At 43.8% G+C, this 27,403-nt stretch overlaps 1 protein-coding gene across 2 annotated transcripts in view; it reads left to right on the top strand.

The window, feature by feature from the left end:
* The window catches only part of CALM2 (calmodulin 2), a 531,034-nt gene that overhangs the window by 271,931 nt on the left and 231,700 nt on the right, over positions 1-27,403 (top strand). For both annotated transcript variants that reach the window (XM_044060244.1, XM_044060247.1), the window contains exon 4: positions 2,181-2,287. In XM_044060244.1, coding sequence (XP_043916179.1) covers positions 2,181-2,287 — 107 coding nt within the window. The remainder of the gene's footprint in view (positions 1-2,180; positions 2,288-27,403) is intronic.

Genomic DNA, 27,403 nt, shown 5'->3' with positions numbered 1-27,403 from the left:
GAATCCTTCCTGGTATTTCTTATGGGGTAGTACAAGTTTAACTTGCTTTTTTAGTCTGAATATCCAGTTACCTGTCCCTCCACAAAATATAGAATTCCTGCATTTTAGTTGTACAGAGACTGTTATTTGCACAGGATTAAGATGCTCTTTTCTAGCAGAGAGGGACAGACTGTATCCAAACAGACCTGTAGCTAAATGGTTAGCATATTGTGTACAGTTTTGCTGCTACTCCCAAAGTAAATGCCTGTTGAGTGCATTAGAGGCTTACATAACCAAGGCCAATGTCAGTCGTACTGGTAGTGGCTATTATAGGCATTTCTTTCACACCTAGAAAACTAGGCTGGTTGCCAACTCTGGTTGTAGCAAAGTATTTTGAGCATGTAGTGTGCTATCTTAAGCCGCACCCCTTTACCATGAATTTCTGGAAATTACCCCTGTAATTTCAACAGTGATTTTAATGAACATGGTGCAGTTGTGAGACTCCATAATGGCTGAGTAAGTAGATAATCTGTAGTTACTGCATGTTCTTTAATCTAGGTTTTGAATCTCTGGTATGCAGGGGTACATACAACCCCCTCCCCCCTTTGTCTGGTTCCTAGAGACTGCTCTAGCTAGAGGGGCTAATTTTCTCTTTGAGGAGGTTGAGACTATGCCACTGTTCTATCTCTTGCAAGGGCTTTTATGTAGCAAGAATGCTGTTGCCATAAGGGGGATGTCGTCTGCACCTGGGGGAAAAGGTTCTAAGCACTAGACATCCAAGATAAATGGGGATGCCTACAGCACAGTCCTAGTATAAAGTTATACACTGTCTACCCACACAGCTTTGGCCATAAGTTCAGGCTGTAGTCGCTCCTTAGACAAGTTATCCCCATGTACAGTCAGCCTCAATATGCAGGAAGGAGGAGTCTCCCTCAAAAATGCATGTTTTTAGGCTAGCAGTTGATTTTCTAGTCTAGTTTTTCACAAGCAGAGGTTCTGCAGACTGACTTTCTTGATATATCCCCTTGACTTTTATAGAATCAGTCTGCCAAAAGCACTATCCTTTTGGTCCAAGCCCATTTTACTTGATATATTATAATTCCCTTGTGGGGAGAGCCTTCCTGTGCATAGTAAGCTCAGTCTTTTGGATCTCTACCTCAGAAGTATCCGGAATCTGAAGCTTCTCCTTTACCTGTAGTTGCTAAGAAGTTCAGGTAGGCTAAATTATCTTTGCTGCCAATTGATACACTTTGGGGTTGGGGAAGGGCTAGTTACTTCCATTGCTCACTTCAAAAGTCTACATTACTGATTTGTGCTGTTATCCCCTTGAGCATCTCTTCACATGTTGAATATTGCTTGATTCCAGGAGGTTTTTTTGGCTTTCTTTACAAGATTACATTTTGGCTTCTGGGTTTGGTTTAAGAGCTTCTAGTTGTACACCCATGGAGGATTCCAGCATGGTCCAGTACCAATGTACTTAATACTCGAGTAATTCTCCCAATGTCTCCCCTCCCCCTGAAGTATGTCTGGATGGTACTTCTGTTCAGTTGCTGTGGGAGTTCTGTTATTGGGTGGATGTTTGCAATATCCATTTCCTTTTGTTTTGGTGGTTTCTATTAGCTGTGCTTAGTTTTTGGGGTGAGCAAGATTCAAGTTTTTCATGCTGTAATAGGTGAGTATGTAGTGTTAATGTGTGCGTGGTAGGTTGCAGCCCTGTCTACATGTGGAAGCCATACATGATCTGACTGGCTCTGCCGTTATGGTAACTCCTCATTGGGTTGCCATGTTTGAGAAAAGGCATGAGGGAATATTGTATAACAGAATCCTATCCTTCCTTATGGTTCAGACTGGATTTGTATTGTCTACTATTTCTATTTACATGCTGTAATCAGTTTTTGTAATCTGTATTTTTAAACCTGTGCTGATCCAGTAAATGTAGTGTTCTACGCAGTTAAACTCAAAATGGAAGTGTTTATAGGGTAATGGCAGGGGGTAATCACAACAATCTGAATATAAAGCGTATTCAGTAATTGAAGTGAGACCAACCAAGGGCCAGGTAGTTCTTGCAGCCTTTACTCAGGAGGTTACTACTTTGTAGACATGGCACACTACAGGTGAGTTACCTTTAGTGGTTCCAAACAGAGGTGGCTGTGAATCTGACTTTATGCCAGTGAAGGAAATGGTTCTTTCCTTTGTTTCAGGTAATGGCACAATTGACTTCCCGGAGTTTCTGACAATGATGGCAAGAAAAATGAAAGATACAGACAGTGAAGAAGAAATCAGAGAAGCATTCCGTGTGTTTGATAAGGTAAAAGCATTTTTGAATTTGGTAGTACACTTGTGACGTCTGTCAAGTTTTAGCCTCCAGTACCACAGCCACAAATTGCTGTAAGATGGAACAGTTTTAAATCCCCCCCCAGCATGGTAATAGTATAGTTGTCAGAGTTAGAGGTTGGCCTAATGGTTGAGCTGTTTACCTTGCAGACAGAAGTTGTAGAGCTCGATTCTCACATGAAGTAATTGGCTAGACTTGGAATGGCCCATAAGGGCAGTTAGCCTAGTACTATTTTATGAACCTAGCCTAGTACTATTTTATGAACCTATGATACTAGGAACAGTTTGGAATTCTGTAAGCATGTTTAGGTATAATCCCTTTATATTTCAGTTACATAAATTTCTGCAGATATCTTAAGGTATTTCTGCATTGTTTAACTGCAGGAATCATTGCATTGACTCAAGATTTGAGATCTTGCTGCCACAGGTCTGGCTGCAGACGTTGGGAATGCTTGGCAATCCATTATCCTAGTCAAAGTTCCTGTCCATATCCCATAAGGCATGTTGCTTTCCCTCTTCAAATTTTTTGTTGCTCCTTAAAATGCTTATGTTAAGATGACCCCTGGCTGCTCTTAATATCAAAAATACGATAGGGCTAGAAGTGTGTTCTGCTGGTTTTGCTTCTAAAACGTTCATTTTAGATTCTCATGCTTTATATACAGACCTAGACCTGTCTTGGTGCCTTTAGTGTTGCTGGCCATTATTTAATCTCATTGCTACTTTTAGCTTTTTGCCTCACTAGTAATTCTAGCTGCTTGCCTTGTTGCAGCTTCTGCTTGCACATTCCAGTGTTTAGAAATTTAAACATGTTCATCTCACATTGCTGCAGTCCTTACATATGGGGTAGTCCGCTGTCCTCGGTCGGCCCGAATACCAAAGTATTAGGCTGACGTCGGTCAAGGCGCTTAAAACTGACATCAGGACGTCAGGGTACAAAAGCGCATGCCCGACGTCATTTCCTCAGTCTTTTTTGCCGCATGGTCCGATGCAGAAGCAGCGTTGCAAGTGCCGTTCGGCGTTCTGAAATTTTTCGAATTCGGAGTTTCAGACCGAATCAAAGTTGGCTAAGTACCCGTTGGGGATTATTTTGTTTTTTTCTTGCCTCAGTATTTTACCGGATGTCAGAAAAAGTGAATAACTGTATTTCTTGTGGGAAACGGATACCGCATAGAGATGATCATTCTTTGTGTATTCCTTGTTTGGGGCCTGAGCACGACGTTGTTGGGTGTCGCTTTTGTGCTAGGTTCAATAAACGCACTGTTAAGCGAAGGTTAGATTGTGCTAGGCTGGTCTTTGGGAAGCAGTGCAATTATAATATGCCGTCGGATTCTCCGGCGCCCGCTTCTGCAAAGAAGCGCAAAGACAAAGCAGTTAAAACCAGGCAAGATGAGTCGTCTGTTCCGGACGCCGGTTCTTTAGAGGCTTCAGTGGAACCGGTGGTTCCGACAGACTTCTCTGGAGTCTCAGGGGGAGACTTTGATTTTGCAAGAAGTAGTCTCTCAGGAGGCAGGTCAGGCCGAAGGGGCTTCTCAAGTTACTGTACTCCCCTCCCTTCCTAGGGTGGTTAGGCCTTCTCCTTCAGTTTCCAAGGCTTCTCCCAGAGGCAGGCCAGTTTTAGCTCCTGTTGGGGTCTCTCCTAGTTCACCAGGGTCTGTGCCTAAGAAGCACATGCTTAAAATGGCAGAAGATTTGATTACTCTGATTAGAGGTTCTATGCCCCCTCCTGATAAGAGGCCTAGGGTGGAGCCAGAGTTGGGAAGTTTTGAACAGGCTTCGGATGTTTCAGTCTTCGGCTGAGTACTTGCAGGAGTACTCTCCTTATTCTGATTCTGATGCAGATTATTCCACTCCTTCTGCTTCTCCTCCAGAGGATTTTTCTTTTTCAGAGACTCTTCATTCTGAGGGAACATTTTAAGTGGGAAGGTCAGGACTTCTCTGATTCTAGGAAAAGGCTTAGGGAGTTTTTGCTGTTACCCCAGCATAGGCCTTTGGCTATACCCCCTGTTCTGGATGTTGTGGAAGATGTGTTTGCAGAGGCTTCACTTAATCCTGATTCTCTGCCGCCTGCTCCTGTTAAGCCGGATAGGTATTACAGGGTGCCTGAGGCTCATAAATATCTTTATAAGAGTCCTAGGGCGGACCCAGAAACTATTAGTCAAGGACCTAAGGGTGTCAAGGCCTCTATTGTAAAAAATCCGGTTCCTTTAGATGAAGAAGCCAGAGCTTTGGATAGATGGGGAAAAAAGGTCTATACATCTTCTACCTTAGCTATGAGGGCTTTGAATTGCCAGTTTCATATGTTGAAATATCAAAACTTTCTTCTTTCTCAGTTGAAGTCTAAGGTGGATGCTCTGGCGGAAGGCATTGAGTGTAAAGAATTGCAAGATTTGGTGCATGTCTCTGAACAGGTGGGTAAGCATTCTTTACAGTGTGGTTTTGATGCTGTGCAGGCCTCGTCTAGGGTGGCTGCCACTGGCTCAGTTCTTCGCAGGCATGCCTGGTTGAAGGATCAGAATTTATCTGACCATGTTAAGACAAGGATTTTGGATGCTCCTTTGCAGTCTGATGTGTTTGGTTCACCTGTGGAGTCAGTCTTGAAGAAAATGGAAGACAAGGCTAAGTCTATGCAGACTGTTAAAGATTTTTTGCAAGTTCAGCCTCCAAAGTTTAGTAGGAATTGGCCTGCTAAGGGGTGGACGTATCCTTCTTATGATTCTCAGTCTAGGGGTAGATCTAGACGTGGTAGGGGCAGAGCTCAGAGTTCTTTCAGGCCTAGAACAGGGAGTTCCCCTGCACAATCTTCGGGTGAGGGCAGGGGCCAGTCCTTTCGTAAACTGGCCCAATGACCTACTTTTGCAGCTGCCAGATCCTTCTTGCCTGGCAGCACCTTTGGGAGGAAGGTTAGCACTCTTAAAGGAAAATTGGATGTTGGTTACCCAAGACAAATGGGTATTGGATATCATACACCAGGGTTACAAGTTTTATTTCCATACCTTGCCTCCTTTCAAAGGCATGCCGGACGTTCCTCCTCAGCAAAGATTAGAGGCTCACAAACAAATTTCTCTACTACTTCAAATAGGGGCCATACAACCGGTTCCTCTGCCAGAAGTGGGCCTAGGATTTTATTCTCGCCTGTTTCTAGTACCAAAGAAAGGAAACACGTGGAGACCAATTTTGGATTTATCCATCCTCAACACATACCTGGACATTCCCAAGTTCAAAATGTTAACGTTACAACAGCTTTTACCTCTGCTTGGCAAAGATCACTGGATGGTGACCCTGGATCTCAAGGAGGCTTACCTTCATGTTCCTATCAGGCCCAGTTGCAGGAAGTATCTGCGTTTTCGGGCTGGGACTTCACATTATCAGTTCTTTGCATTGCCCTTTGGCTTATCTACTGCGCCCAGAGTGTTCACGAAGGTTCTGGCTCCAGTGGTAGCTTTTTTCAGGCTAAGAGGAATACAAATTTATCCTTATTTGGACGATTGCCTGATACTGGCCCAAGGAAAGGACGAACTTCTTCATCATTTACAGTATGTGATGGCAGTGTTAAGATGCCTGGGGTATTCTGTGAACGAAATAAAGTCCAGTCTAGTACCCTCTCAGGACATGTGCTTTCTGGGTGTGAGACTGAATACAGCATCCCAGATGGCCTTTTTGACCCCGGACAAACAAAAGAATCTTTCTCTTTACTTCCATCAGTTGTCTCATCAGTCCAGGCTGACTGCAAGGACAGTCCTTCAAGCCTTGGGGTTCATGGCATCTTGTATTCTGGTACTTCCCAATGCCAAACTGCATATGAGGAAGCTACAAATGGTATCTCAAGAATGTATGGACACAGCACTGCCAAGATTTGGACACTGTCATTCAAATACCTTGCATTCAAAAGGAATTTTTGTGGTGGGCTCAGGAATGTCACCTAAACAAGGGACTCTCTGTGACCCGGCCAGAGGAGAGTCAGATTTTAACGACAGATGCCTCAGACAAAGCTTGGGGAGCTCATCTAAATGGAAAATGGATACAAGACACGTGGCCTGCCAGACTTCAACATCTACATATCGACTTGAAGGAGATGTTAGCAGTCCAATTTGCATTGATAGCTTTCAAGGATTTACTTCTTCCAGGGCAGGTGTTGATTCAAACAGACAACACAACTGTCATGTGGTACATCAACAAGCAAGGGGGAACGCATTCTTATCCTCTATGCAGACAAGCAATGATTTTGTGGGAGACTGCTCTCAGTTTACAGCTAAATCTTCAGGCAAGGTTTCTGCCAGGAGCACAGAACTCCTTAGCAGATGTGTTGAGCAGACAAATTATGGATCCCCACGAGTGGAAATTGGATCCTCATGTATTTCAGAGATTGACAGTGTTATGGGGAACTCCAGACATAGATCTGTTTGCTTCTCCACTGAATTACCAGCTGCCAAAGTTTTGCACAAAAAGGTTTCATCCCTCGGCTTGGAAAGTGGATGCTCTCTCATTCAATTGGAGCAATCTTCACGTGTATGCCTTTCCACCTCTGCCTCTCCTCCCAAAGGTACTGCTGAAGGTCAGACAGGACAAGCCAAACATGATTTTAATAGCTCCAGATTGGCCTCGACAGCACTGGTACCCATTACTGAGAAGTCTGGTACAGGAGCCTCCATGGCCTTTGCCTTCGATTCCTCACCTGCTGTCTCAGGAGAACAGTCATTTACTCAATGTCAAACTTCATTCTCTACATCTGACAGCCTGGCATATCCTGTTTTAAACCCTGGAGGGTCTCAGCTTCCACAACAAGTTTTGAATGTTATTTTGGAGGCCAGAAGGCCTAGTACAAGGAAAGTTTACGCAGATAAATGGAGGAGATTTTTGTTTTGGAGTACTGCAAAGGATTTTGATGTTTCTAAACCTAATTTAAGTGTTGCGCTTCAATACCTTACTGAGTTATTGGACAAGGGTTTGTCCTTCTCTATAAAGGTTCATGCTGCAGCAATTTCTGCTCACTATGACTGTGACCCACCATTATTTTCTCAGCCTTTATTTAAGCAATTCCTTAGAGGGGCAAAAAATATAAGACCCCCACGTAGAGCTAGAGGGGCAAAAAATATAAGACCCCCACGTAGAGCTCCTACTCCTGCTTGGGATCTCAATTTTGTGTTGGAGAAACTCACTACAACCTTTTGAGCCTGCAGCATCGGCAGAGTTGAAATATTTATCTTGGAAGACTGCTTTTTTGTTGGCCATTACCTCTGCGAGAAGGGTTTCTGAATTACAGGCCCTTATGGCAGTTGAGCCTTTCTTAATTTTCCACAAGGACAGGGTGTCTTTGCGTACTAACCCTTTTATGCCTAAAGTGGTTTCTAGTGTGGCTTTAAACCAAATTATTCATTTGCCTACTTTTTATGCAAACCCCCAAAATAAATGGGAAAGGATTTTGCACACTTTGGATATACACAGACAGTTGCGATATTATTTGAACAGAACTAAAGGGTTCAGGCAGTCTCAGCAGTTTTCTTTTGCTTTGGGTTCTCAGGGCAAACCTGTGTCAAAACAAACTTTCTAAGTGGATTGGGTTTTGTATTACCTTCTGTTGTTCCCATCATGGTAAGGAGATTCCAGCTGGGATTAGGCCTCATTCCACTAGGGCTACTGCCACTTCTACAGCCTTTTTAAGGGGGGTGGCTACTAAAGATATTTTGGAAGCAGCTACTTGGAGTTCAGTGCATACTTTCTCTAAGCATTACCACCTTCCACTTTACTCTAAATCTAGGGCTGGATTTGCAACTGCAATTTTGCAAGGCATGTTGGCAGCTCCTAATACCTTATAGTTTTGCCATCCTCCCTTACCTCCGCTTTGGGATTCTACCCATATGTAAGGACTGCAGCAATGTGAGATGAAGAACATAGTACAGTTTTGTACCTACCATAAATGTAGATGTTCGAAGATCCACATTGCTGCAGTCCAATTTACCCTCCCGCCTTCCCCTCTGTTGAAGGTGGTGGTGTGGTTTGTGTTGTACATAGTGTAAATATGGTTAGTGCACGGGTGGTTGTTTAGGTTTTGCTGGTTTTTGGCTTTGGCCTTTCTTGTTAGGGCCTTCTGACATCTGGGGCAAGAAAAGACTGAGGAAATGACGTTGGTCATGCGCTTTTGTACCCTGACGTCCTGATGTCAGTTTTATGCGCCTTGACCGACGTCAGCCTAATACTTTGGTATTCGGGCCGACCGAGGACAGCTGACTACCCCATATGTAAGGACTGCAGCAATGTGGATCTTCGAACATCTACATTTATGGTAGGTACAAAACTGTACTTTTCTCTTGTGCTGCTATCAGAGGTACTTTGCATTTGAGATTCCTGAATACTGAATTATGGAGCCATGGAGTCTTCCACCAGGCAGAAAAATTACATAGTATGGTTAGATGGCCAAACATTTTGTAGTGTGTTCTGCTAGCAGCTTAAATTTTTTTTTTCAAATTTGTCAGCTCATATTGTTCCAGAAGGTTTTGTCAAACCCAGTGTAGTACATCTGTGCATCAGCTGGCTGTTTCTATGCCTTGCAGCCCCAAATACTAGCTCTAAAAGATCCATATATGCAAGCACCAGCATTTGTCTCCTACATCTGTGGTCTCAGTTTGGAGCCTGCTGTACAAAGGCTTCACTAGGCTATATTCCCAAGAGCCATCTGAAGCCTAGTCAAGCCTATCCCAAACTTGCCAAAATATTGTGGGCATCTGTCTACCAGAAGAATTTTATGGCTAAAATATAGACTTGTACACGTGTTCACAGGCTGCAGCTCTTAGACATGGGTGCCAAAACAGGGGGGGTACACTTGTGATTTTCCCATCCATTGGTCCAATATATTTGATTAGTGTTGGGATGAGCTTTCCTTCACATGAGTGGGGAGTTGCATCCAGAGAATCCAGTAATTCAGATGCCTACTTCCTCTTGTCATGCTTGCCAGGAGATTTGTCCCTAAAATTGCAAAGTAAATCAAATGCCAAATGTGCAAAAAGTCTATTTTTGACCAGAGATGCCGGAGGGATTGATTCCTGTCCCAGCGACTTCCCATACTGTGGAATAAACTACCTATCTATATCAAACAAAGCTCCTCATTAGCACTCAAGAAAAATCTTGATTGGATGGGAAATGGGAAATTCACCCCGGGGATCACCTCCTGTGGCTCTGCTCGACAGTGGCACAGGAAAATTTTCTTGGGTGGTAAAAGCCAGGGTACCTTTTTGGCTGGGCTTGTATAGGTCCTGGGGCAGATAGCCTAGTACCTACCTATGAATTTGTACCTTCTAGGCTAGGTGTAGATAACACCTTGCAGTAGCCTAACTGTGCAGGGTTAGGACTTTGCATAGGACTTGGTTTTACTCCCTGTGTTTTGTGATGAACCTCTGGTGTTGAGCTGTTCAGAGTGCCTGGACAAGTGCATTCTGAAGAGTGCTCTCTAGCTTGAGAATAGAGTACAGTGACCTACTTAGACATGAATGCCATGTCCTTGTAAGTTTCACAGGGAATTTTTTTCCCCACCTTAAATGTAGGTGGTCATAGTTCAGGTTAATGTCAACATGATTTCCAGATACCTGAACACAAGGGTCTACTGTTAGAGGTGTATCAATGTCATCACTTCAAGGGTGACCACCTTTCCAAAGGGTACTATTCACTTTATTGCATTGAGTTTAGTTCATGGCTCTGCTAGCAGTGTTGGGCCCTCTTTAAGGGCATCTGTTATAGGATTTGATGACCATGCCTAGTTTGTAGTGGTCTGACTTCAGAAAAGTCTGCCAGAAAGAGGCCCAGCACCAGTCCCTTATTCTCCTGCTCTTTGGAAGTGAATTTCCCTATCCTAACCCGTGTAGTGTATCACCTGAGTCAGATGTCAGTCTATTGGGTGATGTATAGATTTGTGCCCAAGTCTGTCTGTTATGCAGTCAAGTTCACATGTCTGCCACCCCAGTAACTTTACAAGCCACTTCTCCCATTGGAGATATAGTTGCCGATGCCTGATATAAAGTTACCATGCTAGAATTCAGTGTTAAGCTCCGTGCCAAAGCTGTATACATGTAACACTCTGACAAAAATCTTTTGTGCATTAATAAGCTGCAGTTTTGATTACTGTGCAGAGTAAATTTCCAGGGAGAAAATTCAGATTCTCAGAGGCTGAAGTTTCTTCTCTATACCCCTTGAGTTTCTCCTAAGGGTGCTTGGCTATGACAAAGGCTTTCGGGCGATTACACAACTTTTCCATTGAAAGTACAGTTGTGTAAAATCTTACCATAAGTGTCTTCCTTCACTGCTGTATTGTTTACATTGGGGATTCCCTGCCATTGAAATCCTAATGTCTGGCCAGTATAAAAAAGCCTACTGTTTAAGGTATGCCGAATGTCACATGCTCCTTGCATAGTGTGGGGCATAAAGGTGACATCCAGATGTGCCATCCTCAACTGATTGCTGCAGTAGGAACAGTAGTGTAAGGAAACCAGGAGATGACCAGTACATCCAGGAAGGTAAAGGACTAGGGGGAAAGGGGGTGGGGGGCTGAATACAGCAGTAAGAAAGGGGCATACTGTTTTTACATTTACTGCTGCAGTATTGGTTTGGGAGCATGCCAAAGCTCAGGAAGAAACTTGGGAGGAGGAAAGCAGTAGAGCCTTCTTGGAAGCCATGAATGGCTGTAGCAAAACCAGCTTTAGCTCTGGAGATATCCTCCAACTTCTAATGCTTAGTAAAAATATGCACAGAAGTCCAGGTAGCAGCTTCAAGTATAGAACTGGTATTGAAGCCCTTGGGGGGAGGGGGGGGGGCAAAGCTCTAGTAGAATAAGCCTCTAGTAGAATAAGCCTCTAGTAGAATAAGCCTCTAGTAGAATAAGCCTCTAGTAGAATAAGCCTCTAGTAGAATAAGCCTCTAGTAGAATAAGCCTCTAGTAGAATAAGCCTCTAGTAGAATAAGCCTCTAGTAGAATAAGCCTCTAGTAGAATAAGCCTCTAGTAGAATAAGCCTCTAGTAGAATAAGCCTCTAGTAGAATAAGCCTCTAGTAGAATGAAGGCTCTTGCCATGAAAAGTATAACTAAAAGAACTGGCCTTTGAAATCCAAGATAGTTTGCTTGGATGCAACTAATACTAAAGACCTAGGATGAAAAACTACTAAGATTTTTCAATAGCTTTGGTATTACTCAGATAAAATCTCAGTTCTGTTCATGTCCGTATGCAGCATCCTGTGTGTGTGTGTGTGGGGTACTCAAATAGAATGTTAGCACATTAGGCCAGAAAGGGTTGATAAGCAAGGACACTCTCTCCTTTTTTGATATTTCGTAAGGGCTTGAAGCAGATGCCCATCAGAAGTAAGAACCAACAAAAGAACCGTCTTCAATGTTGCAAAGAAGCTGAAGCAGCAGGCTCAAAAGGAGCTAGAGTCAACTTTGCCCAGGAAGGTGAAGCGGGCTTCTGGGAGGTCTTGTATGAAGGATGCCCGTAAGGAACTGTTTAGCCTCAAATCTGGAAGCCAAAGGAGATGAAGGCAGACTAGCAGAGAGCTGATAAGTGGGCCTTAATAGAATAGGCCAGACCAGCACTGAGCAACTCGTACAAATAGAGAACCAAATGAACATGCCCACTAAGTGGGTCAAGGTTGAGACACCAAATAAAGAAAACCTCTTACATTTCAGATAAGTAAGATTTCCTAGTAGTGGGTTTTCCTGGCCTCCTTCAGCACATCCTCAAACTGTCCCATAACCTACAGTGTCAATTGGAAGAGTGGACAGGTGGGGATGGATGAGAGATCCCTTGTCTTGTAAATAGATCAGTCAACTTGTAGTGATTGCCCTTGGCTAAATGCAGAAGTAGAGGGAACCAATGCTGTGGTGAAAAGGGGTCACCAGCACTATTTTGGGAGCATCCTGTCACATTTTGAACAGGACTTTTGGAATGAGAAGGGGAAGGAGTGCATAAAACATCCCGCTTCCTGAGAAAATAAGGCATCCACCTTCCACACCAGAGGATCTGGGACTCTGGCACAAAATAGTTGTCTGTTCAGAGGGGAGGCAAGTCTACTTAGGGGTACTCTACTTGTGGACAATGTCCTGAAATGCATACCTGTGTAGCATCCATTTGTGGGATTGAGTTAAGGTCCTGCTCCATGTGCCAGTGTTTTGACCTGAAGACATGTAAATTGCCCATAGTCACTTGATACTAGACAGCAAGATTCCAAGCTCAGAGTGCTGTCTGACAAAATATCTTGTGCCTTCTGTTTATATACCACATCACTGTGGTATTGTCTGTGAATACCTTAAGAAGTTAAACCTACAGAGCCAACATAAGAGCTCTGTGCTCCTCCTGATGAAGAGGCGACCACACATCCCTACAACTTTTAGCGAAATGCTGCTCCCCATCCCACATCTGGAGTGAACAATTCCTGCAAGGAAGAGGGGATGAAAAGGGAGCCCTGGATTTAGAGAACTGTTGTATCCACCAGTGAAGTTCTTCAGCAAGGAGGAGGAACTACAGAGTTTATAGGATGTGCATGTTGAAGCCAAATTGACTTAAACCACAAACTCGTGGAGTTTAGTCAGAGGGCACATAGGAATGTTAAGAGGTCATGAAACAGCTCTCAAACTCCCTGGCTGTGACTGCGTCCAGAGGAAGAATTTGAAAGGAGATGAGCTAAGGCCTTTGGAGGAGGCAGGGATTCCAGTATCACTAACATTAACACAGTAACACTAAGAAAATGAGTCTGAACATTTATGATATAACGCATGAAAAAGAAACTGCTTTGTACAAATATCACACAGAATTCACAAGTAGTAGCTCACACTTTGTGGTAGAATAGGTGGTACAAGATCCAAAGGGTGGACCTTGGGAGACTAGACTAGTATTAAGTGTTTAATGACTGTCAAATTGTAAAGTGTATTCACTTTGTGTTTACAATGTCAGCACTCCATTATAATGAAGTTTTTAACTTTCAGCATATTTTAACATACTGCTAATTTCTGTAATTGTTTTTAGGTATTTTTATTGGTTAGTTTGAATTTTAACAGGAGGAGGGGTTTACGTTGTAAAGGGACTACATGATTCAGTGTTTTATTTAAAAATGCGGTTTGATATTTTGTTCCAATGAAGCTCTGGAGATTCCTGGGTGAAAGCACTAAACTTGTGATTTAATTTGACATTGATTCATTCTCTGTGGAGCCTGTTTTAGTACTTTCATTCTAGTAGAGGCACAGTTTGAATCCTGCAACCTTGAAAGACATGATCCTGAAAAGGAGTCGGACTTAATTTATTGTGAACCACAGGCTCTGAAGAAGGGATATGGCAAAAAGAAGATTTTGCAAAAGAATCTAATTCCCATATCCAACAGGTTGTCATGGTAGGGAAATATTTCAAGCCTACAAAAAGCAAACAGGAGCAAGGCATTTGGTGAATGGCCTTTCTACTGCCCCAAGAGTAAAGGACAAAACTGAAAATGCCAGGAAGCACCAAAGAAACACTTCCTGAAGAGGATGGTTCAGACAATGAAGATAAGAATCCTTGAGATCCAGAGATGCCGTATAGGCTTGATGGAGTAAGAGGAAATTGAAGGGACATCAAAGGTAGGCACCTTCAGAAAAGGGAGATGAGGTCTAGAATTGGTCTCAAAGTACCCACTTTCTGGACACTGGAAACATTCGAATAAAACCCTTTCCCCTTTCGGACATTGGCACCTCTTAAATAGTACCTGGAGACAAGATCTTGAACCTCTGGGGGGGGGGGGTTGTTCCCAAGGAGAGGTACTCCTAATAAAAGACAGGATTTCCAAACCATAAAGTACCCATAGCAAATGGACAGACCCAAAGAATCCTGATTAATCTGAAGCCAGACAGGAAGACTGAGTGGAGAGGATGTGGCTGGGAAGGGACTTGATAGTCATACAGTGCCTAGTTTATCAGGAAAGGGAAGCAGAGTCCCTGAAGTCTGAGTGACCTTGGCAGGAGCCTGCTTGCCACTATTTTTACCCTTGGTAGGAGGGTGAGGGTGCCTGTGAACAAAGCCTGCCTTATTGGGGTAGTTCCTCTGGAACTTTAGGCACAGTAGAAAAGTTCCTGTAAGGCCCCCCCCCTTATCCTGAAGGGACTTAATCAAAACCAGCAGCTGCTTTCCCCAAACAAAAGCTCATTAAGAGCATCAATCGACTTTGAAGCCTAAACCAAGAATACCTCATCACTGAACCAAAAGCAGCAGCCCTAGAGAAATCTGCTGCATCATAACTACACTTGTGACTGGCTTCCTCTCTGGTTTGTCGTCTACCAGAGCAGAAATGTCTCCCTCGGACCTCAGAAATAAGCTGACCAGCCTGAGCAAGAGAACACATACCTGGAGTCATGGGTCTGATAACATCTTTAAAGGACAGCGTAGCTGCAGTATAAACCTTCTTACTTAGCATTTCCATGGTTTTGCCTTTATCAGAAAGCAGTAACTTGGGTAAAGAAAGCAACTGAGGCTGCTTGTCAAAGGCTACAGCCAGCAGCAGGATATTTATACGAAGGTTTCTTGGGGTGCGGGCTTCTTGGAGGAAGGGGGCAGAGAATCTGCTTAAGACAACAGCCAGCAAAGCGGCAAAAACAGGAGAATAGCAGAAGGTTTAGGATCTTCCAATTGTAGCCAGTCTTAGTATCTGTTAGACCCGAGCACAATCTCATTTAAATTCCATCCTAGAAATTGCATCCCCAAAGGAAATTTCTTCAAAAGGAGTATGTGGACTGCAATTCCTGACCCATAATGAATTTGGGTAGACTCCAGTCAGGGATTCCTCATCAGAATCGGACTCTCCTGTTATCTACACCCCTTAGAGTACCAAAGGGAAGGTGGAACTGTACCCTCCTCCCTCAAGGAGGGTTTACTGCAGTTTAAAGCACTAACTCATTCTCTAAGGTATAGTGGAGTGTATTTAACTCCCAGTAGGTGTGGCTTGTCCCTTTAAAAAAAGTCATCACTTTATAGTTCTAACAGTAATTGACAAGAGGTCAAATATCAATACAATTGTTTGCTGTAGTGTGCTTCAAGAAATATTATGATACCTTGTATTTAGCATGGTTTTGCAAATGTACATATGAACAAACAAAAACCTGAGTAAAGGCTTGCCACTCCTGATCCCTAGGAACTGGAGGAGTGTCGGTTTCCTTTTTTTTCTTTTTAAAGGCATGTCTGCCCTGGGCTCTGACCTATGGTGGCATTCAATAACTGTAGTACTCTTTTCCCTAACTAGAGTTTGTGTAACATCCCTAGGCCCCCTGGAAATCGACATGGTTCTCCCTGAACATCCAAAACAGGCGCTCGCAAAGCCTTGTAGGACGTGCTGCAAGCAGAATCCTTGCCGGCCTCTAATGCAGTTGTGGCAGAGGAACCAACAAAAATAAACTGCTTCTTCCTCCAGTAATAAAACCACTCTGACCCAAAAAGAGCCACCGATTGGTACTTGCCTTGCTGTTTGTTCTTGTTTGCCACAAACTTTTATTCTCTAGCACTTCGGTGTCACCACCTTCAAGGAATATCAAACGGTACATAATTAACATCACTCATACATCACTCATTAACCAATTAAATAACCACTTATCCCTTAAAGCAAACATTTCCAATTTAAGTCATTATTTAAACCATTAGGCACTAGCATTTTATATTTTAAAATATAAATACTCTTTATACCACAATTTATGCTTCAATACATTTTCATAAAAACATTCCACAGCTTCTAAAACTGCCTTTTAACAAGGTAGTATCACTACCATGAAACACTTTAAAATGTGAAGCAGTTATTTTATCTTCCCCTCATATTTCTAATGTCTCTAATATGTTCCATGAATCTGACACGAAATTCCTGTTTGGTTTCCCCTATATAATATAAGGTACATGGGCATCTCAATGCATAGACCACCCCTTTACTTCTACATGAATAAACATCTCTGGGTTCAAATTTAATCCCATTTATATTAAAAGTGCTCACAATATTTGCACACACTGCACTTACTGCAGCATGATCCCTTAACCTCTAATACATTTGGTATACTCGTAGCTGGCAAGCAAAACCTACCATGTACTACTATATCCTTTAAATTCTCCCCCTCTTATAGGAAGAGGTTTTCCAGGCAAAATTTTTACCAGAAATCTATCAATGTTCTTATTTCCTCATTTTTAATGTTGTATACAGATGCATAATTGTCTGCTACATTTCTGTTTACTTCTCTATGGGCAGGTACCCAATCGCTACTCTTCACTCCATAACTATATCTGTTCCTTCCATTTTTTTTTTCTTGTACACCCCTTCCCATACTCTGGTTTGGGCTTCCTTTAAGATATTGGGGTCGTAACCCCTTCTCAAAAACATACATTTTGTTTGCTCCATTTCCCTCCCCAACAAATCTTCACTACTACATAATCTTGAAATACAAACTAATTCCCCATAGGGCAAAGCCTTCAATACATGGGGAGGATGGCAACTAGAAGCATGTAGATATTTGTTACCATCCACAAACTTCCTATGTATACTGGAAGAAACACTTCTATCAACATTTCCTTCCAAAATAAGGTCTAAATATGTCACTATTCCCTTTCTGAAGTCCATCAAATGATGGACCAAATGGGTTTCTGTGCATCTCCAAAATAAACTCATCCACTTAATTCAAACCTCCATCACACACAAATATCAAATCATCTATATATCGAAAGTAAAAATCAACATATCTTTTTATAAAGCCCATTTTAAATAAAAATTGTATCAAAAAGACAAGGTTTGCATACATGGGGCAAATGCTGCCCCCATTGCAGTACCCTGTCTCTCTGTACAATTCATTGTTAAAAAAAAAAATTTAATTTTTCAAACACTCACCATATCGACTACAAATTAGAAAAAGGGCTATCCCCCATAAAGTATCCAGTGGCTTCCCAAACCATCAGAGTACCAGCCAATATTTATCCTTGTTCCAAACCAACTGGGAAATTCTATGTAATAAATATAAACTGTCCTGAATATATGCTGGGGATGAAATGACATAAGGTAACAGTATTTTATGTAATACTAAACCTATATCGTGCAAAAAATACTTGCAAGCAGAAATAATGGGCCTACCAGGTGGCTTCTCCGTACTTTTATGTATTTTTGGTAGGCAAAAAGACCGCTATTTCACTGTTACGATTAAATAGCTTATCCCGAACATCCTTTTCAGTAAAATAACACATTCTAACACTATCTAGCATTTTTCATACTCCACTACCGCTTGCTCATATTTACTTCTACCACATTTTTCATACACCAACATTAATTATCTAAATGTTCCATAAACATTATGATATTGAAGTGCATTCATAATCATAATCACAATCTTAATATCAGAGGGTTTTATTACTATATCCTTTTTCCTAAGATTTTTAATGCTTGCCACTCCTTAAGGGTTAGATTTATGTTCTATGTCTATCCATTGAAGCCCCATTACACATTCCCACCTCCAAACCTATCATGGACCCAAACTGTGAAATACGTGGGTTCTCAAAAGGTGGCATAATTAAATGTTGGTATAAATGACATCAATCTGTGTGCATTGTGAAACATATTTTCTTTCATATCATTGTTATGCATTTCCCCAGCATCTTCAAAACAAGAAAAAAAGCTCTCGTTAGATTCATTAGACAAAGAATCATTTCTCATTGCAGTACCAATACCTAAAATCCTAGCAAAATGATTATTTAAATATATCTTTCTCAAATCTAAACATTTCTTGCCTTACCACATGTCCTCTAGGTAATACTGTGGGCACAAACTTAAGCCCTAAATTTAACACAGAAACCTGCTCCTGCATTAAACTACAACATGATAAATTAACCATTAAATCTGGTGCAGTACATAACTCACTATCTAAATTGTTTGCCACAATCGGCGGCTCTTTTTTTTTTTTTTTTTTTTTGGGTCAGAGGAACCATCAAAGCCAGCTGAGCCTTTGGGTGATGTCCTTCAAGGATGCATCTGCAGTCCTTACATATGGGTTGTCCTGCCTCAGGCAGCCCTTCGGTCGGCTGGATTCCAAAGTCTGGGTCCGGCGTCGGCTGTCGCCCTCTCCCCGACATCAGAGCGCCTGGGGTATAAAAACGGCAACAGACGCCATCTTCCTCTGTCTTTCTTGCTGCGTGGTGCCCGAAGCAGAAGCAGTTCGCAAGTGCCGGTCGGCCAGCTCCTGTAACTTCAGCTACCGAAGACTTCAAAAGCTAAGTACCCCATTGGGGACTCTTTCTTGCCTCAGCCGATGTCGGATCAAACGCTTAAAGTTAATTGCTTAACTTGTGGGAAACAAATACCTCATAAGGATTTCCATTCTTACTGCTTCCCCTGCCTAGGCCCAGACCACGACGTCTCGGCCTGTACAGCCTGTGCCTCCAACAGACGCACTCTTGGGCGTCGGGCGGAGTTTGCAGAGGAATTTTTTGGGGCTAGTTACTGTTACAATATGCCGTCGGAGACTCAGACTTCTCATTTAACCAAAAAACTGAAGGACAAGGACAGACACACGCGGACCGTGGTTTCGGCTGAAACCACGCCTAGGCCTACTGCGAGTCTGTCTCTGCTGAAACTGTCCTTGGTACCTCCGACCGTCGAAACCGCACAACCGACAACCTCTGCCCCTGAGGCCTCTGAGTCTGTTATAGAATTTCCCTCAGAAACCGGTGTTCCAGAAACATCCGACACCATTTCCCTAGACAAAACTACACCAGCACGTGGAGCAGCCAGGCCTCCTGCATCCATGTCCATAAAGACATTCACAAGGGCTAAAGCTGCTAAACAGCAAAAATCTCTGCTTCCCAAGGCTATTCCTCAGGGATCCACTACAGGTTCACAGATTTTAAGTTTAGCTGAGGACCTTAATTCCTTAATTAGGGGCTCTCCACCACATCTGGACAGGGGCTCTCAACCTCCTTTAGACAAAAGGCCCAGGGTTGAGCCTACTGATCCCCAGTCCTCTGAGGCCTCAGATGGCTCAGACTACCAGGAGGAGGCCTTTACGGCCTACGAGGATTCTGATGCAGAGGAATCTATTCCCTCTGCCTCCCCTCCTGAAGAGCTGTCCTTTGGGGAGACCCTTCACTCCATGAGAGAGCACTTCAAATAGCAGGGCCAGGAATTCTCTGATTCCAGGAATAGTTTAATGACTTTTTTGCATTTACCTCAGCATAGACCTTTGGCTATTCCTTTACAAGGCCCACTCTGCTGACCCTGAAACTATTTCCCAGGGCCCTAAAGGGGTTGCATCTGCCACTACTAAAAATCCACTCCCCTCTGAAAGGGAGTCCAGGGCTTTAGAGAGATGGGGTAAAAAAGTGTATACTACTTCCACTCTTTCTATGAGGGCATTAAATTGTCAATTCCATATGATACAGTACCAAGAGTATTTGTTAGATGAATTGCATAGTCTTCACCTGAACCCCTAGATCGCAAGTCACTTCAGGATCTGGTACAGAACTCCCAACAGGTTAGCAACCATTTCTTGCAGTGTGGTTATGATGCATTGAAAGCTTCATGTAGGTCAGCAATGACAGGTGCAGTCATACGTAGGCATGCTTGGCTGAAGGAACAGTCTCTGCCAGATCATGTTAAAGCAAAGCTTCTGGATGCGCCACTGGAAAAGCAAAAGTTATTTGGCTCCACTGCTCAGGAGGTCTTAAAGAAATTTGAGGAAAAGGCTAAGTCTGTAGAGACGGTCAAAGATTTTCTCCAGGTCCAACCACCAAGATTCAGCAGAAATTGGCCCTTTCCAGACAGAGATTTCAAAGGGGCAAGAACGGGTGTGCCAGAGGTAGAGGGCAAGCTAGAGGCTCCTACAGAGGATGTCAATGTCAGCCTCCTAACCAGAGAGGTAGTGCAGGACCTACAACTGCTCCACAAGGACAGACTCAATGACTTTACCTTGACCCCGCCAACCAGGGTTCAATTGGAAGCACCTTTGGGCGGAAAGCTATCTTTATTCTCAAAAAATTGGCACAGCATTACAAGGGACAAATGGACACTGCAAATAATAGACAAAGGATACAGGTTCCATTTTCATACATTACCAAAAAGAAAAGGCATGCCAAACCTGCCACCGAATCAAAGGGCAGAGGCTTTAAAACAAATTTCCAACCTATTGCACATGAAAGCTATAGAAAAGGTTCCTCTCTCAGAACAAGGCCAGGGATTTTATTCCAGACTATTCCTTGTCCCAAGAAAAGAAAAGCAATGGAGGCCTATTCTCGACTTGTCCGCACTAAATACTTATCTCATTGTGCCAAAATTCAAAATGCTGACCCTACAGCAACTCCTTCCCATGCTGGGCAAGGGGTCTTGGCTGGTAACTCTAGACCTCAAGGAGGCATACCTGCATGTCCCTATCAGACAAAGTTGCAGAAGACACCTCAGATTTCTTGCAGGTTCAGAGCATTATCAATTCTCAGCATTGCCCTTTGGCTCATCTACTGCTCCCAGAGTATTCACGAAATGCCTGGCATCAGTAGTTGCACACTGCAGACTTCAGGGGATTCAAATATACCCATATCTGGACTACTGCCTTATACAAGCGGACAGCCAACAAACTTTGGTAAAACACTTGAATTATGCCATCCGCCTACTTCAGGCTTTGGGATATACAGTCAACATTCACAAATCAAGACTTGTTCCATCACAAAGGATAATTTTTCTGGGTGCTAAACTAGATACAACCACCCAAATGGCTTTTCTCACGGAAGAAAAACAAAGACGACTACCAGATTATTTCGAACATCTGACAAACTCAGCTGACTGCAAGGAAAATCCTGCAGGCCCTGGGTTACATGGCATCTTGCATTCTTCTGATTCCACAAGCAAGGCTACATATGGGGGAACTACAATGGTACCTAAGGAGTTTATGGTGCCAGCACAGTCACAGCCTAGAAGCTTTGATACTCATTCCATGCCTTCAAAAGGAATTTCTGTGGTGGGCTCAAGCAAGCCAGTCAAACAGGGGTCTGCCCTTCAGCAAACCAATCAGCCAAACCATTACAACGGACGCTTCAGACCATGGATGGGGAGCACACATGGAGGCCAGATGCATCCAAGGACTATGGTCGCAAAGAATTGCGCATGCACATAAACCAAAAGGAAGTGCTGGCGATGATACATGCAATCGAGGCCTTCAAACGTTTTCTGCATCAAGGACACCTGCTAATAAGGACAGACAATACCACAGTTATGTGGTACATAAACAAGCAAGGAGGTACTCATTCCTACCCTCTTTGCAGGCTGGCAATGAATCTTTGGGAACTTTCCCTAAAACTCAATATAGAGCTGCAATCACAGTTTGTGCCAGGAAAAGACAATATACTGGCGGACAGCCTAAGCAGAAATATGAATCCACGCGAATGGATGCTGCACCCAGACATCTTCCTTCAGATAACACATTCATGGGGGAGGCCGGACTTGGATCTTTTTGCCTTCCAACACAACCATCAGCTGAAGAAATTCTGCTCAAGGACATACCACCCACAAGCATGGGAAGTGGACGCCCTCTTTCAGCTGGAATACTCTTAACAGTGTATGCATTCCCACCTCTTCCATTAATGACCAAGGTCTTACTGAAGATCAGGACAGAGCAGCCCAAAGTGATTCTGATAGCTCCGGACTGGCCCAGACAGCATTGGTACCCGCTGTTAAGGAGCATGTCGCGCACAAAACCGTGGCCTCTACCACAATGGCCACTTCTGACACAACACAATTACAAAACTCTGCACTGCAGCATGAAAACCTTGCAGCTGACTGGAGAATGCCTCGACTCCTCACCAGGATAAGCTATCCAAGACTGTGAAGGACATCATCATGGAAGCTCGCCGGCCTTCCACAAGAAAGGCATATTCAGCAAAATAAGATTTCGCACTTGGAACACCACAAAGGGCCTAGATGCGACAGTGATGAACTTGTCACATATCCTGGAATACTTGGCAGAAATGCTCCACAATGGCCTTTCTTACTCTTCCATAAAAATTCATGCTTCAGCAATTTCAGCAGAATACAATACTGATCCACCTGTCTTTTCTCATCCTCTACCAAGGCAGTTTCTAAGGGGAGTTAAAACATCAATCCTCCAAGGAAACCACTAGTGCCTACATGGGACCTTAACTTCATGTTGGAAAAATTAACTCTACCTCCCTTTGAACCAGCAGCATCTTCAAAACTACAATTCCTGTCTTGGAAGACTGCCTTCCTTCTGGCCATAACCTCAGCAAGAAGAGTATCTGAGTTGCTGGCCCTCGTGGCAGTACAACCATTTCTTATTTTTCATCAGGACAGAGTTTCACTGAGAACCAATCCTTCATTCATGCCAAAGGTGGTATCCAGGGTCTCACTGAACCAAGCTATTCACCTGCCTACCTTCTTTCCAAATCCACAGAACAAAGGGGAGAAACTACTGCATACCCTGGACATTCACAGTTGCGGTACTACTTGGACAGAACTAAAACTTTCAGAAAATCTGACCAGCTATTTGTAGCATATGCTGCTGGGGTACAAGGAAAAGCAATTTCAAAACGGACCATTTCAAAATGGATAGGGAATTGCATTCGATTCTGTTACTCTTTTTTCATGGCAAAACCGTGCCAGCTAACATTATACCTCATTCCACTAGAGCCACAGTCACCTCCACAGCCTTCTTAAGAGGGGTGGCTACCAAGGACATTTTAGAAGCTGCTACATGGAGATCCGTGCATACATTTTCCAAGCATTACAACTTACCCTTGTATTCCAGATCCAGAGCAGGCTTTGCTACGGCAGTCCTGCAGGGCATCTTAGCTACACCATCCCTTTCTTAGATCCTAACACCCCCAGCTTGGCTATGGTATTCTACCCATATGTAAGGACTGCAGATGCATCCTTGAAGGACATAGTACAGTTTTGTACCTACCATAAATGTAGATGTCCGATAGGTATGCATCTGCAGTCAGGTTTACCCTCCCTCCTTCCCCTCTGTGGTATTTCCTGGGTACTTAACCCCAGCTAGCTATGAGGGATATCTATTGTGGTGTATTTGTTTTATATCACTGTGCATTTTTGGAATTTTTTGCCTCTCTCCAAATTTAGCCTTCCTTAGAGGGCACCTGGCATCTGGGGCAAGAAACTGAGGAAGATGGCGTTGGCTGCCATTTTTATACCCCAGGCGCTCTGACGGGGAGAGGGTGACATCAGCCAACGCCAGACCCAGACTTTGGAATCCGGACGACCAAAGGGCTGCCTGAGGCAGGACAACCCATATGTAAGGACTGCAGATGAATACCTATCGGACATCTACATTTATGGTAGGTACAAAACTGTACTTTCTCCACCCTCTGGAGAAACACCCAGCAGAAGCTGGGCAGTAGAAAATTCCAGTCAATTTTTTCTCTTCCCCAACAGCTGGCCCTTGGGGTGGAAAGTTCATTCCATTTCATCTTTAGCAAGAAGTTTAAGGCACTGGTTCTCAAGATACCAAAAACCCTTGGGTTTTCTTCCCTTTGTATGAAACCCTGACAAATCAAACTGGCTGTATGGCGTGAGAAGGTGCTAAGCAAAAGGCACTTATGGTCTTTACGGAGAATCTTTCTCCTACACTGTCATTTACCCTTGAATGACATCAACCCGCAATAGCGACAAAAGCACCAGTGGGGTACTTGCCTGCAACAGCATGGACTTCAAACAATATGTAGGCATTTACCAGACAAAAATGTATTCAAACTGGCAGAAAGGGATGTAGGCGAATGGGCCAGGAAGCGCATTCAGACTGGTGGTAAAAGGTCTGGTGATACATCCAGACATCACCTTTATGCCCTGCCCTGTGTAAGGAAGTTTACATGTGACATTCACTGTACCTTAAAGCAGCAGTGGGCTTTGGTATACTGGCCAGATGTTGAGTTTCCAGTGGCAGGGAATCCCAAATGTAAAGAGTGCAGCAGTGAAAGGACACTAGCGGTCTGTCCATATCACTGCTGTAATATTCTTTACCAGAGGGGGATCCAAGGATAGCCCAACATCTGGCCAGTATACAAACGCCTTTAATTCTTAGGGTACTCAGTCGTATGCTCCCCATGCAAGGCATGAAGGTGACAGATGTGCACACTTCAGACTTTGCCTCCAGTCTGAATGCCATGGTTGAATGTCTGAACACCATTCTGCTGTGCAGATTACCAAGATGTTTTTTAGACAGTTGTCTTGTTGGGGTTCTGTCAGTTGTGTTCATATCCAGAAAGGAAAAATGTCCAGAAAGGAAAGATGTCTTGTGTGGGAGGCTGATTCCCATAGATACTGCCGTGACCAGTGTCTTCTGTTTGGGTGCTTCTCATCATACACGGTACTCTCATCTGCCAGGCATTTGTGTTTAAGACCCTACATGGTTCTCTAGGTATATAGACAAGGAAGACCTTTTACTCTGAGGTGTGGGGGGGGGTAGTGCTATGGTGCCCTCCTCCTGTCCAGAGGGCCAGCAGTCTTTCAAGAACATTGGGTCTGATTTGGCAGCTGTCAGCCTCCTTTGGCCATCTTTTTCCAGGCTGGTGAAAGCCTGAAGGACTGTCCAGTAGCTGCTTAGGATTCCTGTGCTGCAGCCCAGTCTGGGGCCTGCATGGATCCAGCTTTTTCACATGTCCCCTGAGTATTTTCAAATGTCTGTACAAGAGGGGGATCCTCTGCTGATATCTCCGAGGGACTGAGGGGAATTCTTCAAATCCTTGGAAGGAGATTCATATGGTTATTATTGAATGTCTACATAGCTTTGACTTTCTGGTGGTGTGGAGACGTACTGCAGAAAACTTAAGGATCCCTAAAATCAATGGCAGGATTTCACTTTGGGTGTGTATTTTTAATGTATTGATGGCCTCTAATACTAAAGGTTTCTCTGCACTTTTCCCTAGTCTTCCACTCCACTGAAGAGGCCCAAGGAATTGTCTTCCTTAAATGAACTGGACTGGGGGAGGGGGGTCTTTGGCTTTCTCTCCCCAGATTCCTTCCGGCTATGGTTTGGAGGACTTTAGTCTAGACTCCTACTAAAGGAGCTCTCCACTGGGGATACCATTGGCCATATGATGGATTATAAGTGGGATTAAGTCTGACGTGCAAAAGATGAGCTTCTTCAGATGGAATCTAAGCTATCTGCTGCCTATTCTGGCCACCCTTCTGGATACCTTCCCAGCAGTGTGTGTAGCCCCTGGCTCTCAGCCCCCTGTACTTGAGAAGCCAGAGATTTATAAAATTCCTGAGGAGTGCAGATTTCTTCACAAATGCCCTTCTGTGGTCTTTTCTGAGCCTTCCACATTATTGCCCTCTGCCAAGCTATTGCCATCTGATAAGGATAGTAGGGCTGTGGAAAGGCTGGTGAAAAATTTACCCTGCTGCCACTTTATCCTTTTTGGGGCCATCACTTACCAGACTCTTATGACCAGGTAGATTTTTGGCGCGCTCAGGTTTCTGACCTTCCTGACTCTAAGAAGGCTTGGGCCCTTTCTCTGCTGGGCTCTGCTTATGTTAAGTCTGCCACTCAAATGTAGCAATGATGCATCTGCTGCCTTTGATTCAGTTAAGACATTCTTGGCTTTGTCTTCAGACTTTACCTGATGGGCCAAACCCTTTTGGATAATCATTTTGGATCTGCTGCAGCTGAACTTGTTCCTTCAGGGCAAGGGTAGAGCTGTACAGGTGTTAGAAACATGGATTTTCCTCCTATTCCCAAATTTTAGAGAAATTATGCTTCATTCTGCCGATCTCCTCCCAAGGGCTAGAAAGGTTCTAGGCATAATTCGATTCAGATAATTTTAGTGACTTTTGGGTTCGGTTCATTATCTGTCAGTATTACTTCATGGTTTGGACATGTTTCTCCCTTTTCAGGCATTCCTCTAACAGTGCTCATCTCCTAGAGATGCTTTCTCTTTGGCTCAGGACACCATTCAGGCAGTTCTTCCTGCCCCAATGGGAAAGGGGTTTTACTCCAGGGTGTTTCTGGTCTCACAATTGAAGGCAGTTCTGGACTTCTCTTGGCTGAACACCTTTCCTTCCTTACAGAAGTTCTGCAAACGTTGTTCCCCCTTACCCCAGGCCTCTCTGGTCTCTGGATCTCAAGGATGTTTACCTTCACATTCCAATCAATCCTCTTCAGGAAATGTATGTTTTCTTCCTTGAATTTTCAGTGTTCTGCTTTGCTGTCGGGCCTCTACTGCCCCAAGGGTATTTACCAAATGCCTCACTTCTGTCCATTGCTTTTTGTAGGGTTTAAGGAATTTGGATCTTTTGCCTTTCTAATCAAGTTTCTTCCCCAATGCTGTGCTGCAGGATCTCACGTTTGCTGCTTCCTTGTCAAGTCTGGGGTTCACCATAAACTTCCAGAAATCTGTTCAGCTTCCTTCCCTGGATCATGTTTTCCTCCGCTGCAGGCTTCTGACAGCTCCTACGCTGGTATCCCTGTCTGCTCCCTCTTTCTCCAATTGCCTTCCCTTCTTCCTGGCATCTCTCAGCCATGGAATTTCTCAGGGTTCTCTGTTTTGTGGCATCTGTTCCCAGGCTCCCTCCATTAGGCTGCATGAGTGCTTTTAGTGGTAGGTACCTCAAGTCAGTGTGGCTCCAACATTGCCATCCCCTGCACTACCTTTTTTTCCCTGTCTCAGGTTTGAGACTAGTCATCAACTTTCAACCTGGGGCTGCATTTTCCAGTTCCGACTCGGGAGCTCTTTACAGATGCCTTCTGTGCCCCCCTCGAGGTTCAGGGTCTCTGGCCTCCAGAGGTTGGACCATATCAGTGTAAAGGAGATTGAGAGCTCTGCTTCTGGCTCTTCAAGCTTTTCATTCCCTCTTCCATCCTAGGCATCTTAGTTTTTAGACTTAGTGATGTGGTATGTCAACAAGCAGGGGACCACAAGTTCCTGTCTTTGCAGATTAGCGCTTCGTCTGGGATCTAGCTGTCCAGTATCAGATTCCCTTCAGGCAGTTTACATTCCCTCTGAGCATAGTCTGGTAGCTGACTTCTTGAGCATGTTCAGCACAAGCTTATGGATGCTTCAGAGATGTGTACCTGGAACATTGCCCATCATTGAGGTATTCCTCTGATAGATCTCTTTGCC

Source organism: Protopterus annectens, chromosome 1.part0 (genome assembly GCF_019279795.1).
Source record: "Protopterus annectens isolate FY-2018-M chromosome 1.part0, PAN1.0, whole genome shotgun sequence".
NCBI lineage: Eukaryota > Metazoa > Chordata > Ceratodontiformes > Protopteridae > Protopterus > Protopterus annectens.
This window is presented reverse-complemented; position numbering and strand designations above follow the sequence as displayed.